Source organism: Conger conger, chromosome 11, assembly GCF_963514075.1.
Source record: "Conger conger chromosome 11, fConCon1.1, whole genome shotgun sequence".
NCBI lineage: Eukaryota > Metazoa > Chordata > Actinopteri > Anguilliformes > Congridae > Conger > Conger conger.
The window spans coordinates 1,455,166-1,472,340 of record NC_083770.1 but is presented as its reverse complement, the minus strand read 5'-3'; the positions used below and the strand labels follow the sequence as shown (position 1 = coordinate 1,472,340).

Here is a 17,175-nt window from a genome sequence, read left to right as displayed (position 1 = left end):
TATGTAAATGGCCATTTTAACTGAAACACAAATTCTTACAACTCGCGTTCACAAAGTTTGCCATTCTTACTGAATCACAATCCTCAACAGAATTTTGAAAGGTGACTTTCAGTCTCAGTGGGACTCTCCAACTAATTAAAATAAGGAAGAAAAAATAAATAAAAGTTCACTGAAAGAGCCTTTATGTTTAATGTATTAAGCTATCTACACATGATTCATTTCTTATTTTTGGACATTTTACCATATATAATTTTATTTTTAAGGACAAAGAGTTTGTATGATCCATTTCTCAATTTTCAGGGGCTTCCACACAATTTTCTAGTAGGCGCAAATAAACTGAGATTACAGTGCTTTTTTAAGTCCATTTCATTGAAATGACGAATGAGTAATATCAATATTGTTTGAAGTAAAATTTCATAGTGCTAGGCTAAATATTTAAATTAGCAAAATAAAAAAACTGCTACATTGATGACAACACTTAATACCCACACCAAAAATGTAGCCTTGTCTGCTTGTTCCCTTTCAAAATAAGCGATCAGAAACAAGCCCAAAACTTCAACGCCCAACTTCCCTTTTTTTTTTTAAGCAACTTGAAAAAACAACAACCCCAAACGCTGTGTCATGCACAGTGTGTCCTATGTTCACCAAGTAGTGCTGGATATCTTGGTATTACCATATTTAGAGTTACTAATTTCAAGGAGCCTAATCACCCTTTTCAATGGCATGTCGTGCGCCTCTGTGTGGACCAAAACTCCTCGTGCTTTGGGCCGAGATTAATTGAAAGGGGCAAATTAAAAGGGAGGTGAGGAACTCACCCAATAGTTTGTTGATGTTTTTCTTCTGTAGGTGCCCAATGAAATGCCATTTGATTTCTGGACACAATGACAAAACCTGAAATTAAAAACATTTAAAAAATCAATAAGCAGACAACAAGCAAAAATGTTCAAAATCTAAAATGAAACAGTAATTTAAAAAACCAACCTGAGGATTTGAAGATTTATCCACAAGTTCATTCACCTGATATAATTTGAAACAGGAAAAAGACATTAGAATCCAGGAATAGACCATTAACTGGTTTGACAAGCTGTCACTTTACTTTTCTGTGGTCACCAAGTTGTCATGGTTGTGGGGGTAAGTACTATACAAAGGAAAACTGCCTTATTATACCTCAAGCATACCAAGATATGGTACATGATCTTTTTTCTGTGAGCTCATGTTAAAGACAACAACATTTAAAATTAATTTGGAGAATTTTCATCATGAAAAAAATTAAATGTTTTAAAGAAGCCCATTTTGAAATAAAACCTGAAATTAAAGACAACAATGCTGTTGTGAAAATGAGTAAATGGTGAATGGTAAATGGTTGGCATTTCTATAGTGCCTTTATCCAAAGCCCTGTACAATTGATGCTTCTCATTCACCCATTCATACACACACTCACACACCAACGGCAATTGGCTGCCATGCAAGGCACCAACCCACTCGTCAGGTGTCTTGCTCAGGGACACTTTGACACAGCCCGGGCAGGGGATCGAACCGGCAACCCTCCGACTGCCAAACGACTGCTCTTACCGCCTGAGCCAATGTCGCCATGTACGATGTAATAATATTGATATGAGTACCCTTCACTGAATTTTCACAATTTGACTAATTTATATATTGCTGCATTCAATGAAATGATTATATACATATTTCGAAACGGTTATATTTACAGTGGGGTCTATAAGTGTTTAGACAATGTTTGTTGTTGTGGTTCCAATTTGACAGGGTTTGCATCCATACTGTATTATCCGTGTAGGAATTACATCTTTATTTTTTTATGTACCCCCCTTCCCCCCCATTTTAGGGGATCATAAATCAGACAAATTAACAATCTGAAATCAAGTCATTGTTTTTGGTACTTAGTTGCCAATCCTTAGTATTTGATGACTGCCAGAAATATATGACCCATAGACATCAGCAGGTGCTGGGTATCTTCCATGATGATGCTCTTCCAGGCCTGTACTGCAGCCCTCTTCAGTTCCTTTTTGTTTTGGAGAATTTAGCCTTCAGTATTTTCTTCAGCAAGTGAAACACATTTCCAACTGGGTTTCAGGTGGGTGATTGACTTGAAGACTTGATTCTGAGTGAGTTTGGGCTCATTGTCCTGCAGCAAGGTGAAGTGAGGCCATACCATGTCCACACACTACAACAGTGTTACAGTAATGCACATAACCACACATTACAACAATGTTACAGTAATGCACATAACCCCACACTACAACAGTGTTACAGTAATGCACAAAACCACACATTACAACAGTGTTATGCAGAAGAGCATCTCTGAACACACACTGCGTCAAACCTCTAAGAGGATATGGTACAGCTGCAGAAGTAAATAAGTTGTTATGTTTTTATGAAAAGTGTAATAAATACCCAGTAAAGTGCTGAGTGAGTGTATATTGATCTTTTGGTAAAGATTTCTGTTGAATTTCTTGAAATAGTACAATAACCATGTGCCAAAACTACCAACTGAGCCATTTTCCCATGAAAAACAGGATTATTTATCCAGTGGAAAAGAGGCAAGATAACAGCTTGCATTTAGTTTATTCAAACAGCAACACAGCCAGGGAAACACACACGCAGCTGCCCACAGAGCCCCCTCAAGCCCAGCTCAATCTGACCTGCTTCACTTTTCCAGGCATATCCTGGAGATTTCCATTTGCCTATTCTTGAACACTTGGTTAATTTGTCAGACATTTATTAAGTGTTTATGAAAGGCAGCCTGTAGCGTAGAAGGCCTGCATTGCTCCAGGGGAGGATTGTCTCCTGCTTAGTCTAGTCAATTGTATGTTGCTTTGGATGAAAGCGTTTGCCAAATGCCATTAATGTAATGTAAAAAACATTCAACCAATGGCGGCCTTTTAAGGGAGTGAATGTGGCCGATGTGTCACAAAAAAGGTTCTTGCTCCGTTGTTTGAAACAGGATTTTAAAAATCCTGTGCTTCCCAAACCACTGTTACTTGCAAAATATACAAAGAACAACAGCGGGTGCATCACTGCCAATTACCGTTTCTCAAATTGATTCTATTATATCCATTGTGACCAAGTTTCCGACAGCAGCTATTATTTTGCCCGATAACAGGCTGAGCAGTCACCAAGATTACCCATAACCCCTGAAACTGTGCAGATTACCCATAACCCCTGAAACTGCACAGATTACCCATAACCCCTGAAACTGTGCAGATTACCCATAACCCCTGAAACTGCGCAGATTACCCATAACCCCTGAAACTGTGCAGATTACCCATAACCCCTGAAACTGCGCCGATTACCCATAACCCCCGAAACTGCGCATAAACTAGGCAGTTACAACAAAAACCGGGAGTTACGAATATTAAGTGCTGAATAAGAAACCAATTTAAGCCTTGAATTTAACCAAGATAAAAAATAATCAACCATAAACCATAATGTGCTCCTTGTTCAACATGATTGAAGGTGGTTGTAAAGTTTCTTTTCGCAGCCTCAGCGCAGCAGCTGGGTTGCAGCCTGTGCAGTTAAACCACTCAACCCAAAAAACACTGAAACAACCCAAAAAACACTGAAACAACCCAGAATAATTAGGCTTAACCCAGCATTGAGTTTGCAAAATCTTAATTGTTTGCTTACTCTGTCTATTTCTTTTAAATACCTTGCATACTGCCGGGCGTGAGCACAACCGCTAAATATTGTTTCATCTGTTTTGTGCCCTCGATTGTTTTGTTAATTCAGTATTATTTAGGCCTACCATAAGAAATTTTAGATAATAAAGTTAACCATACTTGAATAAATAGGTGAACTCATAGTGATTGTTTCTTTGCAGTCAAGTTCAAGTAGTGGTTTGCCTGCAATAAATTACAGCCTTTATGAATGATGGCAAAAACAGGTAAACCATTTAGTTGTTCATACCCCCAACCAATTATACAATGCTGAGGCTGCAGTGGGTACAGGCTCACCAAAACTGGACAATTGAAGACTGGAAAAACATAGCCTGGTCTGATGAATCTCAATTTCTGTTGAGGCATACAGATGGTAGGGCCAGAATTTCCAGGCTGGTGGAGGTTGTGTAATCAGCTTTTACATGCCCAGTTCTTTACAAATAAAAACACAGAGCCATAAGAATGAATGCCGGAGGTTTCTCAGAACAACACTTTACGGCCAGGTGAGGAGGTTTATAGGCTACTACTGGCAAATTCGGTTTTTTCGTATTTGTAGAAAGGCTGGCGATAAGCTTCAGGAACAAGTTCATAACAATTAAGAAACGCCGTTTTCACCGATTGATAATTTCCAGGTCCACATCAAGAGCTGAATCAACTTCTTGCAATTTACCAGTGAAAACATTTCGTACTAATAAGGGCCAATGCACTTTGGGCGATTTGAAACTGGTAGCCACTTTATGAAATGACAGTAAAAACACATACATCTCCTGTTCATAGAATTTTGGTACCAAGAGTATATTTCTAGCAAAATCAAAGGTATTAATCACCACGGACCCCTTGTCAAGCTCAAGTTTCTTCAATTCAAACTCAAAGTCTTTCTTCAATTCAAACTCAAAGTCTTTCTTCAATTCAAACTCAAAGTCTTTCTTCAATTCAAACTCAAAGTCTTTCTTCAATTCAAACTCAAAGTCTTTCTTGTTCAAACGCAAGCTGTAATTTTTCTTTCTCAATCTCCTCCTTTGCCCTGACCTAATTAATAATCTATAATAATAATCTTATAATAATAATAATCTTACCTTCTCTAATTCTTTTTGAGTGAGTCCGGCCCTCTTGCGGAGTAATTTTCTGTAATCGTTCCTTTTCCACCTCCAGTTTAGCCAACGTAATACGAGTGGCCTTATCCATTGGCTCTTCACCAGCTATTTCCTCTTCTCCACCAACAGTTTTAACAAGAAGTTAAGCTTCCAGTTCCGCCTTTCCTAAATCAGTTGCACATGACACCTTTAAATAATCGGCTACCACATACAACTCGGTTTTCTTAAGTTTCTTTAGTCTTTCATTCGCAATGCTTATAAGCATCTCAAATATGCTGACAAGACAAAATCAGCCATATCTACCTCGTAAAGAGAAAATGAACACAGGTAATGAGTTACCCGGAATTACCTTTGCTGTAATCCAAACGCAGAGAAAATATTCGCCACAACAGCGCACAAAACAGCTTACTGCCAACCCCAAAAATACCACCCAGGTAAAGCAGTATCACAGGTACATGCCTACATTCACACCGATCGAAAGGTCAATAATGAACAATCATTACAGTACTATTATTCAATAATTAGTTCTATCCTGGACACAAGCCCCCAATTCTTACGAATCCCTCTGTAATGGGAAACGTATTAATCAAATTCAGCCTATATTGTGCTGGCCGAACCATAATGCCCCTATTTAGACTTAATTTCAGAGAGATTCCTAACCTCAGGTGTGTGCTGTGGGCCTAATGGAAAAATGGAAAAACAAAAGGGCACGAGACACCTCCTCCATTTCCACAGGTGACTCACGTTGGTTGGAAGACGACCCCTCTATCCTTGCCAAGGCCAGCCCAATCGTTCACCCTTCTGCGGCTGTATGTTCGCTTGGTGCTTTCGCAGGTAGTTTCATTCATTCTAGGCCTGCAACGATTAGTCAACGTCGTTGATGATGTTGACCATGTAATTTCATCGATTCGTATATTCATTCGGGAGAGTTCATCCACAAAACCAGAGCATCCATCCAGCATGGGAATTCTTTAAGCAAAAACCCAATAACATGATACTTTGCACGCTGTGCAAACAGGAAACGGCAGATCACAGCAGCATGACGAACACCTTAAAGGAAAGGATCTGGGGGGTTGTAGGTTGCTAGGTTATCTAGCTTGCTATTGTTATGTAGCCTATATGTACCTCTGTAACGCTGTCAACATTGCTATTCTCAGACATGTCATTGAATTCAGCTGAATTCAATTGTAGTGTTGATTAATTTTAATGAAATTAACCAAAAACCCATGCGTGTCTGAAATCTAGCTAGAGCTCTCGTATTAATGTAAATACAGCCATGATAATTGCTGGAATTGGACTGGACTATTGGAATTGTTATAACACCACAGTTACACTAAAGTTACAAAGCCCTATTTCCACTGCCGAGTTCTGATGGCTCCAGCCACTTAAAGGTATGCATGTAGCAATATTAGGCAACTGTGTAACTCTGCAAAACTTTGACCACAGTTTTAGATTCCATTAATAGCATCAGTGATCAAGTGGAGGAAAAACAAAAGGCAACAACAGCAGCTGTTATAATTCTCAATGTAAATATAGATATTCCGTCTTAAAAAAATTTAGTCTAAATGAACCGGTTGTAAGGTTAGTTCAATAACGTCTCTGATTTTACTTACGCTATGTGCCATCTTTGCAGTGGTAATGGCAGATGTTCAAAGTCATAACATGCACAACATGTGTAATCTAACTAGTGCAAAATTAATGAGTCACATTCGAAGTATAAATAAATGAATAAAAGTAAATAAATGTTTATTCAACAAATTTGAATTTCAATGTTTCCATGTCCAAGTCCAACGTTTACCATCACCCGAATAAACACGTAGCCTAATGAACAAGTGACCATGTGCATCCCATCATGGCCACAATGACCCCATCTTCTAATGGCTACTTGCAGTAGTGAGCACAAATACAAGCATCCAAGTAATCTATAATCATAGTGATCTATAATCATAGTAATCTATAATCATAGTCCAGCCCCTCCATCGGATAATTTTGTTAATTGTTTTCAGCATGCAGCTCCAGGCATAGATCAATTCTATATAATGAAAAAAATATCATAGTTTTTAGGTGGATGTTATTATTTCAAGAGAATGAAGTAGCTATAATGAGTCAATACATTAAAAGCAGTAAGACATCATATACTTCAAAAACATGTCAATACATTTTGAAATGTTCAACTGCTGATTGAATCAATTGCTCCCACCCCCCCCCCACCCCGCCACCCCTTCTCTTCGATTGTAAGCGTTTTCTTGGTCGACACTGTGGCAAGAACATTGCCTCTGCATTTGGGGAGATAATTATAATTATAAAATAATAAAAATAATAACTTAAAATTAGAACGCCGCAAGAATCAGATGACAATGAAGATGAGGTGGGAGACCTTGATGATGAAGATCTACAGGAGGATCTGAAAGATGAGGATGGCATACAGCACCTCAGCACAGCGTCTCTCATGCTCTGCACCATACCCAGACTGTCCGCACCATACCCAGACTGTCCGCACCATACCCAGACTGTCCGCACCATACCCAGACTGTCCGCACCATACCCAGACTGTCCGCACATAGCCAATGTATAACAAATATCACTGCGCTGACTCAAGCATTACATCATGTACAGAAATACTTTTTTTTCTTTTTTTTTTACAATTTCACAAATCTGTACGAAACACACATAGTTTACACCCAAGTCACATTGTAGGTCAGCGACTGCACTACCATGTATGAATTGATGATACTTTCACTGGAACCAAGATATTTAAAGAAAGGGGTTTGAATGGTAGATAATTAAAATTGCATGCGGGATCGAAAACGTGCACTGCACGATTCTCTGTGGAGTTGAACGCTCACATTTCCCACCTCGTATTGTAAGTCCCTGAGGTACATCTTTTTACCATTTTTACTGATAAAATTCTCATCTCTTTGCTTATCACTAAAATTACAATTCATTATAATGTGATGGGCACTGTATTTATACTCATTTATGCAGTTTATATAAGTCAACTAAGTTTAGACTGCTGGCTGTTGAAATAAGCAAACTATGCAGTGACAGAAAGCAGAATGTAAACTATATGATATCGAACTGAAATAACAATAAATTATTCTTTGAAATGATTTCTTTGAAAAAAATTGAATGAATTCAGTTAATTATTTAGCCAATATGCAAATTCAAAAGAAACATGACTGCTCAAGAGGAACATCACTGGTCAAGAGAAACATGACTGCTCAAGAGAAACATGACTGCTCAAGAGACACATCACTGCTCAAGAGAAACATCACTGCTCAAGAGAAGAGAAACATCACTGCCCAAGAGACAAATCACTGCTCAAGAGAAAAATCACTGCTCAAGAAAAGAGACACATCACTGCTCAAGAGAAGAGACACATAACTGCTCAAGAGAAGAGAAAAATCACTGCTCAAGAGAAACATCACTGCTCAAGAGAAACATCACTGCTCAAGAGAAATATCACTGCTCAAGAGACACATCACTGTTCAAGAGAAGAGAAACATCACTGCTCAAGAGAAGAGAAACATCACTGCTCAAGAGAAGAGAAACATCACTGCTCAAGAAACACATCACTGCTCAAGAGAAACATCACTGCTCAAGAGAAGAGACACATCACTGCTCAAGAGAAGAGAAACATCACTGCTCAAGAGAAACATCACTGCTCAAGAGAAAAGTCACTGCTCAAGAAAAGAGACACATCACTGCTCAAGAGAAGAGAAACATCACAGCTCAAGAGAAGAGAAACATCACTGCTCAAGAGAAACATCACTGCTCAAGAGAAGAGAAACATCACTGCTCAAGAGACACATCACTGCTCAAGAGACACATCACTGCTCAAGAGAAGAGAAACATCACTGCTCAAGAGACACATCACTGCTCAAGAGAGACATCACTGCTCAAGAGACACATCACTGCTCAATAGACACATCACTGCTCAAGAGACACATCACCGCTCAAGAGAAACATCACCGCTCAAGAGAAGAGAAACATCACTGCTCAAGAGAAGAGAAACATCACTGCTCAAGAGAAACATCACTGCTCAAGAGACACATCACTGATCAAGAGACACATCACTGCTCAAGAGAAGAGAAACATCACTGCTCAAGAGACACATCACTGCTCAAGAGACACATCACTGCTCAAGAGACACATCACTGATCAAGAGAAACATCACTGCTCAAAAGACACATCACTGCTCAAGAGAAACATCACTGCTCAAGAGAAACATCACTGCTCAAGAGAAAGACTGCTCAAGAGAAGAGAAACATCACTACTCAAGAGAAGAGAAACATCACTGCTCAAGAGAAACATCACTGCTCAAGAGACACATCACTGATCAAGAGAAACATCACTGCTCAAAAGACACATCACTGCTCAAGAGAAACATCACTGCTCAAAAGACACATCACTGCTCAAGAGAAACATCACAGCTCAAGAGAAGAGAAACCTCACTGCTCGAGAGAAACATCACTGCTCAAGAGAAGAGAAACATCACTGCTCAACAGAAGAGAAACATCAATGCTCAAGAGAAACATCACTGCTCAAGAGACACATCACTGCTCAAGAGAAGAGAAACATCACTGCTCAAGAGAAGAGAAACATCACTGCTCAAGAGACACATCACTGCTCAAGAGACACATCACTGCCCAAGAGAAACATAACATCACTGCTCAAGAGACACATCACTGCCCAAGAGAAACATAACATCACTGCCCAAGAGAAACAAAAAATCACTGCCCAAGAGACACATCACTGCTCAAGAGACACATCACTGCTCAAGAGACACATCACTGCTCAAAAGAAGAGAAACATCACTGCTCAAGAGACACATCACTGCTCAGGAGACACAGCACTGCTCAAGAGACACATCACTGCTCAAGAGAAACATCATTGCTCAAGAGAAGAGAGACATCACTGCCCAAGAGACACATCACTGCTCAAGAGACACATCACTGCTCAAGAGACACATCACCGCTCAAGAGACACATCACTGCTCAAGAGAAACCTCACTGCTCAAGAGAAGAGAAACGTCACTGCTCGAGAGAAACATCACTGCTCAAGAGAAGAGAAACATCACTGCTCAACAAAAGAGAAACATCAATGCTCAAGAGAAACATCACTGCTCAAGAGACACATCACTGATCAAGAGAAACATCACTGCTCAAGAGAAGAGAAACATCACTGCTCAAGAGAAGAGAAACATCACTGCTCAAGAGACACATCACTGCCCAAGAGAAACATAACATCACTGCCCAAGAGAAACAAAAAATCACTGCCCGAGAAACATCACTGCTCAAGAGACACATCACTGCTCAAGAGACATATCACTGCTCAAGAGAAACATCACTGCTCAAAAGAAGAGAAACATCACTGCTCAAGAGAAACAGCACTGCTGAAGAGAAGAGAAACATCACTGCTCAAGAGACACATCACTGCTCAAGAGACACAGCACTGCTCAAGAGACACATCACTGCTCAAGAGACTCATCAGTGCTCAAGAGAAACATCACTGCTCAAGAGAAAAATCATTGCTCAAGAGAAACATCATTGCTCAAGAGACACATCACTGCTCAAAAGAAACATCACTGCTCAAGAGAAACAAAAAATCACTGCCCAAGAGAAACATCACTGCTCAAGAGACACATCACTGCTCAAGAGAAGAGAAACATCACTGCTCAAGAGAAGAGAAACATCACTGCTCAAGAGAAACCTCACTGCTCAAGAGAAGAGAAACGTCAATGCTCGAGAGAAACATCACTGCTCAAGAGAAGAGAAACATCACTGCTCAACAGAAGAGAAACATCAATGCTCAAGAGAAACATCACTGCTCAAGAGACACATCACTGATCAAGAGAAACATCACTGCTCAAGAGAAGAGAAACATCACTGCTCAAGAGAAGAGAAACATCACTGCTCAAGAGACACATCACTGCCCAAGAGAAACATAACATCACTGCCGAAGAGAAACATCACTGCTCATGAAACACATCACTGCTCAAGAGAAACATCACTGCTCAAGAGAAACATCATTGCTCAAGAGACACATCACTGTCCAAGAGAAACATCACTGCTCAAGAGAAAAATCATTGCTCAAGAAAAGAGACACATCACTGCCCAAGAGAAACATCACTGCTCAAGAGAAGAGAAACATCACTGCTCAAGAGAAGAGAAACATCACTGCTCAAGAGAAACCTCACTGCTCAAGAGAAGAGAAACATCACTGCTCAAGAGACACATCACTGCTCAAGAGACTCATCAGTGCTCAAGAGAAACATCAGTGCTCAAGAGAAACATCACTGCTCAAGAGAAAAATCATTGCTCAAGAGAAACATCATTGCTCAAGAGAAGAGAGACATCACAGCTCAAGAGACACATCACTGCTCAAAAGAAACATCACTGCTCAAGAGAAACAAAAAATCACTGCCCAAGAGAAACATCACTGCTCAAGAGACACATCACTGCTCAAGAGAAGAGAAACATCACTGCTCAAGAGAAGAGAAACATCACTGCTCAACAGAAGAGAAACATCAATGCTCAACAGAAGAGAAACATCAATGCTCAAGAGAAACATCACTGCTCAAGAGACACATCACTGATCAAGAGACATATCACTGCTCAAGAGAAACATCACTGCTCAAAAGAAGAGAAACATCACTGCTCAAGAGAAACAGCACTGCTGAAGAGAAGAGAAACATCACTGCTCAAGAGACACATCACTGCTCAAGAGACACAGCACTGCTCAAGAGACACATCACTGCTCAAGAGACTCATCAGTGCTCAAGAGAAACATCACTGCTCAAGAGAAAAATCATTGCTCAAGAGAAACATCATTGCTCAAGAGAAGAGAGACATCACAGCTCAAGAGACACATCACTGCTCAAAAGAAACATCACTGCTCAAGAGAAACAAAAAATCACTGCCCAAGAGAAACATCACTGCTCAAGAGACACATCACTGCTCAAGAGAAGAGAAACATCACTGCTCAAGAGAAACCTCACTGCTCAAGAGAAGAGAAACGTCAATGCTCGAGAGAAACATCACTGCTCAAGAGAAGAGAAACATCACTGCTCAACAGAAGAGAAACATCAATGCTCAAGAGAAACATCACTGCTCAAGAGACACATCACTGATCAAGAGACACATCACTGCTCAAGAGAAGAGAAACATCACTGCTCAAGAGAAGAGAAACATCAGTGCTCAAGAGACACATCACTGCCCAAGAGAAACATAACATCACTGCCGAAGAGAAACATCACTGCTCATGAAACACATCACTGCTCAAGAGAAACATCACTGCTCAAGAGAAACATCATTGCTCAAGAGACACATCACTGTCCAAGAGAAACATCACTGCTCAAGAGAAAAATCATTGCTCAAGAAAAGAGACACATCACTGCCCAAGAGAAACATCACTGCTCAAGAGAAGAGAAACATCACTGCTCAAGAGAAGAGAAACATCACTGCTCAAGAGAAACCTCACTGCTCAAGAGAAGAGAAACATCACTGCTCAAGAGACACATCACTGCTCAAGAGACTCATCAGTGCTCAAGAGAAACATCACTGCTCAAGAGAAAAATCATTGCTCAAGAGAAACATCATTGCTCAAGAGAAGAGAGACATCACAGCTCAAGAGACACATCACTGCTCAAAAGAAACATCACTGCTCAAGAGAAACAAAAAATCACTGCCCAAGAGAAACATCACTGCTCAAGAGACACATCACTGCTCAAGAGAAGAGAAACATCACTGCTCAAGAGAAGAGAAACATCACTGCTCAAGAGAAACCTCACTGCTCAAGAGAAGAGAAACGTCAATGCTCGAGAGAAACATCACTGCTCAAGAGAAGAGAAACATCACTGCTCAACAGAAGAGAAACATCAATGCTCAACAGAAGAGAAACATCAATGCTCAAGAGAAACATCACTGCTCAAGAGACACATCACTGATCAAGAGAAACATCACTGCTCAAGAGAAGAGAAACATCACTGCTCAAGAGAAGAGAAACATCACTGCTCAAGAGACACATCACTGCCCAAGAGAAACATAACATCACTGCCGAAGAGAAACATCACTGCTCATGAAACACATCACTGCTCAAGAGAAACATCACTGCTCAAGAGAAAAATCATTGCTCAAGAAAAGAGACACATCACTGCCCAAGAGAAACATCACATCACTGCCCAAGAGAAACATCACTGCTCATGAAACACATCACTGCTCAAGAGAAACATCACGGCTCAAGAGGGGTGACAGGAATGTTTGATAACTTTTTGTCATTAAATCAATTACAAAATAATTAAAATATGTGTTTTCTGTTCACTCAGGTTCCTTCCGTCTCATATAAAATTGTTCTAAAGATCTAAAAATATTTGCAATAACAGGAAATCAAGAAGGGGGCATATGCTTTTTCATGGAACTGTATGTTTGCTGCATTCTTTTCTGACACGGAAACAAAAATAACATGCAGTTTTCACTGGAAAGTAAATAAAAGAAAGGGTGACTTTTGCACAGTACTGTTTGGACAAAAAAAACTCACACAATGGTCTCAACCGGTCTTCCACATTAAACATGGAGAAAAGAAAAAGTAAGATAAGGATTTGGGTATTTGATGCTATTGCTACAGGCCTGCTCTAGTTTCAAAAGCTTATTTGACTTGTACTCCCAATGAGTTTTCGTATTGGTAAATCTATCTAGCAGCCAAGGACATTGTACTTTCGGTAGATATTACAACATGATAGCCTGCTTTTTTGTCTTTTAAAATATGGTGTTGCCCTCAAATTACAGAGAATACATTTGAAGGATATTTGCTTGTGTTTAAGTGGACTATCATTTGACAAATAAATACTCTTCCCATATCCAAATTTAGGAATCTAGTTCACTTCCGAATGGCAGCCCACTCAACGGACATAGGACAACTCAACATTAGTTGCCTGGCTGTCCAAGCACGTGTTATCTGGTACACGGTTTTTACATCACAAACCACTGAGATTCAAGCACGTGTTATCTGGTCCCTGGTTTTTACATCACAAACCACCTGGTCCCTGGTTTTCACATTATAAACCACTGATTCAAGCACATGTTATCTGGTCCCTGCTTTTACATTACAAACCACTGATTCAAGCACGTGTTAACTGGTCCCTAGGTTTTACATCACAAACAACTGATTCAAGCACATGTTATCTGGTCCCTGCTTTTACATTACAAACCACTGATTCAAGCACGTGTTATCTGGTCCCTGGTTTTTACATCACAAACCACTGATTCAAGCATGTGTTATCTGGTCCCTGGTTTTTACATCACAAACCACTGACTCAAGCACGTGTTATCTGGTCCCTGGTTTTTACATCACAAACCACTGACTCAAGCACGTGTTATCTGGTCCCTGGTTTTTACATCACAAACCACTGATTCAAGCACGTGTTATCTGGTCCCTGGTTTTTACATCACAAACCAGATTCAAGCACGTGTTATCTGGTCCCTGGTTTTTACATTACAAAACACTGATTCAAGCACGTGCGTTACCGCAGGGTATCTGGCTGTGACCTGTGTTATCGTGTAACTTACATACTTACATAGTTTTCTCCGAAGTTGCGTTGCCCTTGTTGATATGCCTCCACCACCATCTCTGGTAGCTTTGTCTTACTGACTGCCACCAAACGCGGAGTCACATTCTGCAGCATCTGGGGATGAAGTTCAGAGTTTTTTAGGACCTTTCGCTATTCTGATTCCTCACATCAATATTTTATGGAAAGAAAACACAAGAAACATGAAGTGTGCAAACACTACCGAATGGCCAGGCAGCGTGCATGTTAAAACACTACCGAATGGCCAGGCGGCGTGCATGTTAAAACACTACCGAATGGCCAGGCACATTACTAATTTTGCATGTCAAACGTCTTGTCACACTTCTGAAGATGCTCTCTTGCTACTAGCTCAGCTTTGTTAAAATATTAAAGCTGTATCACAATTGCAAAAGTGCAGCCTGGCATAACTAGACGACACCAATGTAAAGGGTGTGTGGGGCAAAATTAGTTCATCATGGCGGCACGTCCGCAATGTTGTCCCATATTACAGCAGTCTTCTTGAAGCACAAGCTGTTTGCTGGTAAACTTGCCTGATTTTTTTTTCTCCTCTCAACACTGTTAATAATTTTTATAGGCCTAATGATTTTGTAATTATACACTGTTTTTTTTTTTGTTTTTTTTTACTATTTGCATTATTTCCCCGTTTCTAAACCCAATTTGTTGGTAAACTTCTTAATGCCTCTTTTCTGTCGTATTCCAATCTATAATATGTACGGATTAAGCTAATAACCTAATAATTTTTCTTTTTTTTCTTGCTTATTATTTGCTTATTCAGTCATTTTATTTTACATAAACTCAAATGCCAGGTGTGATGCAACCGCTAAATATTGTTTGTTCTGTTTTGTGCCCTTGATTGTTCTGTTAACTTATTTAGGCAAACAGAGAGAAATTCTTGATAATTAAGTTTACATTACTGCAATAAGTAGGGTAGCTTTTTTCACCATAGTACTTATTTTGTTGCGTTCAACTAATGGTCGGCCCACGATAAATGACAGCTGTTATGAATGTTGGAAAAAACAGATAAACAGGTTTGGGGCGGTCCTATGATTTTTTTACTGGGGTGGCCAAGGGGGGTCCTGGGGCCGGCCACCGTATCTTCTGGCTTCGCGCACACAAAACATTTTTGGGGTTATTTATGTTTTTTTTATACAACAACAGAAAAATGCAGCAAATGTAGCATAGTGGTTAAGGTACATATACAAAATAATTGCACCAATTATGACTAATCTGAATTACATGGTATATTCTACCTGACATCATATATTGTTATCATGAGACAAATAGATGTTTATGGACCAAGAATAAAAACAAATTATGTGATCATATTTAAGGCCATTAAAGTCATGGACTGTGTTCTGCAGAACAAACTACAAGGTGTAGGTAGCTCAATCATGAGGTATCTCACAATAACTAATGCTTCTGCAACTAAGCTTGTTCAAGAATTTGTGGTCATGGATATCTAACAAATTAACTTAACATAATTAAAATGATGATTAAAATGTAATTAAATGAATTGAAATGATGATAATACACATTGTTGCTTTGTCCAAAATCACATTCTCACTGATGCATGCTACTTATCCAGTCACTTCATGTTAGTCTTCTTCTGAACTAAGAAGTTCAACATAGGACAAGGAGACAAGTGGAGTTTAGAATTTGAAATAACAACTGCTTAGTTGAGAGGACAACTATAAGTGTTGCAGCTCAATAGTACAATAGTACAATACTACTATAGCTTCAGACCTCTTCTCTTTCATTTCTGTGATGTGACTCGCAAAACTAAAAAACGTGAGCTGAATTCCAAAAAAGTTTCGCTGAAATTATCTATTATAAACATTGTATTACACGTGTGTAAACATTTTTGCCAATCCAATTGTATTCCATGAATGAGCACTAACAAGAGAAACACAAACCACTAGTGGGAATAAATGCAAAATGTATATTCCAAGTATGTGCTAAAAGAAACTAACAGATGACATTATAGACTGCAAAAAATCTGACTGCTGTGGGAATATTTAAAGTTTCAAAGTCTAAAGACAAAGTTGTATAGCTGTTCATTAAAATAAATTTGACTGAAATACGCACAAAAACATTATGGGTAAAGAATAGCATGACCACCTTTAAACCCTGTCAGCCTGGTGTATTTTCTTTCCTTAAACTTTTTTTCCCCATTGTTGTTAAGATCATAACATTGTTACAATAAGTCACATTATGTTTGAGGTGATCGCAAATGGTTTGTGTTCAATTTAACAAATGTAAACGTTGTCCGATGTTACAATTGTAAAGTGTGTGAGGCAAATAGGTAAGGTACAATTGTAATAATGAAAAATAACTGCATGGATGCTGACACCAGCAAACAATTAGGAATGCCATTTACAAAAATTGATCCCCTTAAAAAGAAAACCATATTTAAAACTATCCGAGTTGTGTATACATTGACACAAAACAAAATCAGATGTCTACATTGTTGATTTGATTACCACAGACCTGTTCAGAGAACTGTATGAGATTTTCTTTCGGTTTCATACCTACATATTCTTTGTGACATTTTCATCCAGTAATATTTTAGTCAGATATTCGATATCAGTCTTTCATATCACTGTGGGTGTGTGAGATCTGAATATTCTAGCTCACTTTTATTTGCAGAATTGCTTTAATTCAGACAATGCATAGGTTTGGTATCCGATGATCAAAGGAAACTCCAGAGGAGATGAGGGGAATTTTTTTTTTTTTTTTTTTTTTTTTTTAATATAGAGTTACCTACCTTTTCTCTACCTTAATTGATGAAAATAGAAACAATCCTAGGCACCTGTTTAGA

At 39.1% G+C, this 17,175-nt stretch overlaps 1 protein-coding gene across 4 annotated transcripts in view; it reads right to left on the bottom strand.

Annotated features, from left to right (window-relative positions):
• Positions 1–17,175, bottom strand: part of plpbp (pyridoxal phosphate binding protein) — a 49,495-nt gene that overhangs the window by 10,067 nt on the left and 22,253 nt on the right. For 3 of the 4 annotated variants that reach the window (XM_061260578.1, XM_061260580.1, XM_061260579.1), the window contains 3 exons: positions 14,346–14,453; positions 982–1,017; positions 816–891 (listed from right to left, as the gene is read on the bottom strand). In XM_061260578.1, the coding sequence (XP_061116562.1) occupies positions 816–891; positions 982–1,017; positions 14,346–14,453 (220 nt within the window). The remainder of the gene's footprint in view (positions 1–815; positions 892–981; positions 1,018–14,345; positions 14,454–17,175) is intronic. The other variant, XM_061260581.1, reaches the window with a different exon arrangement.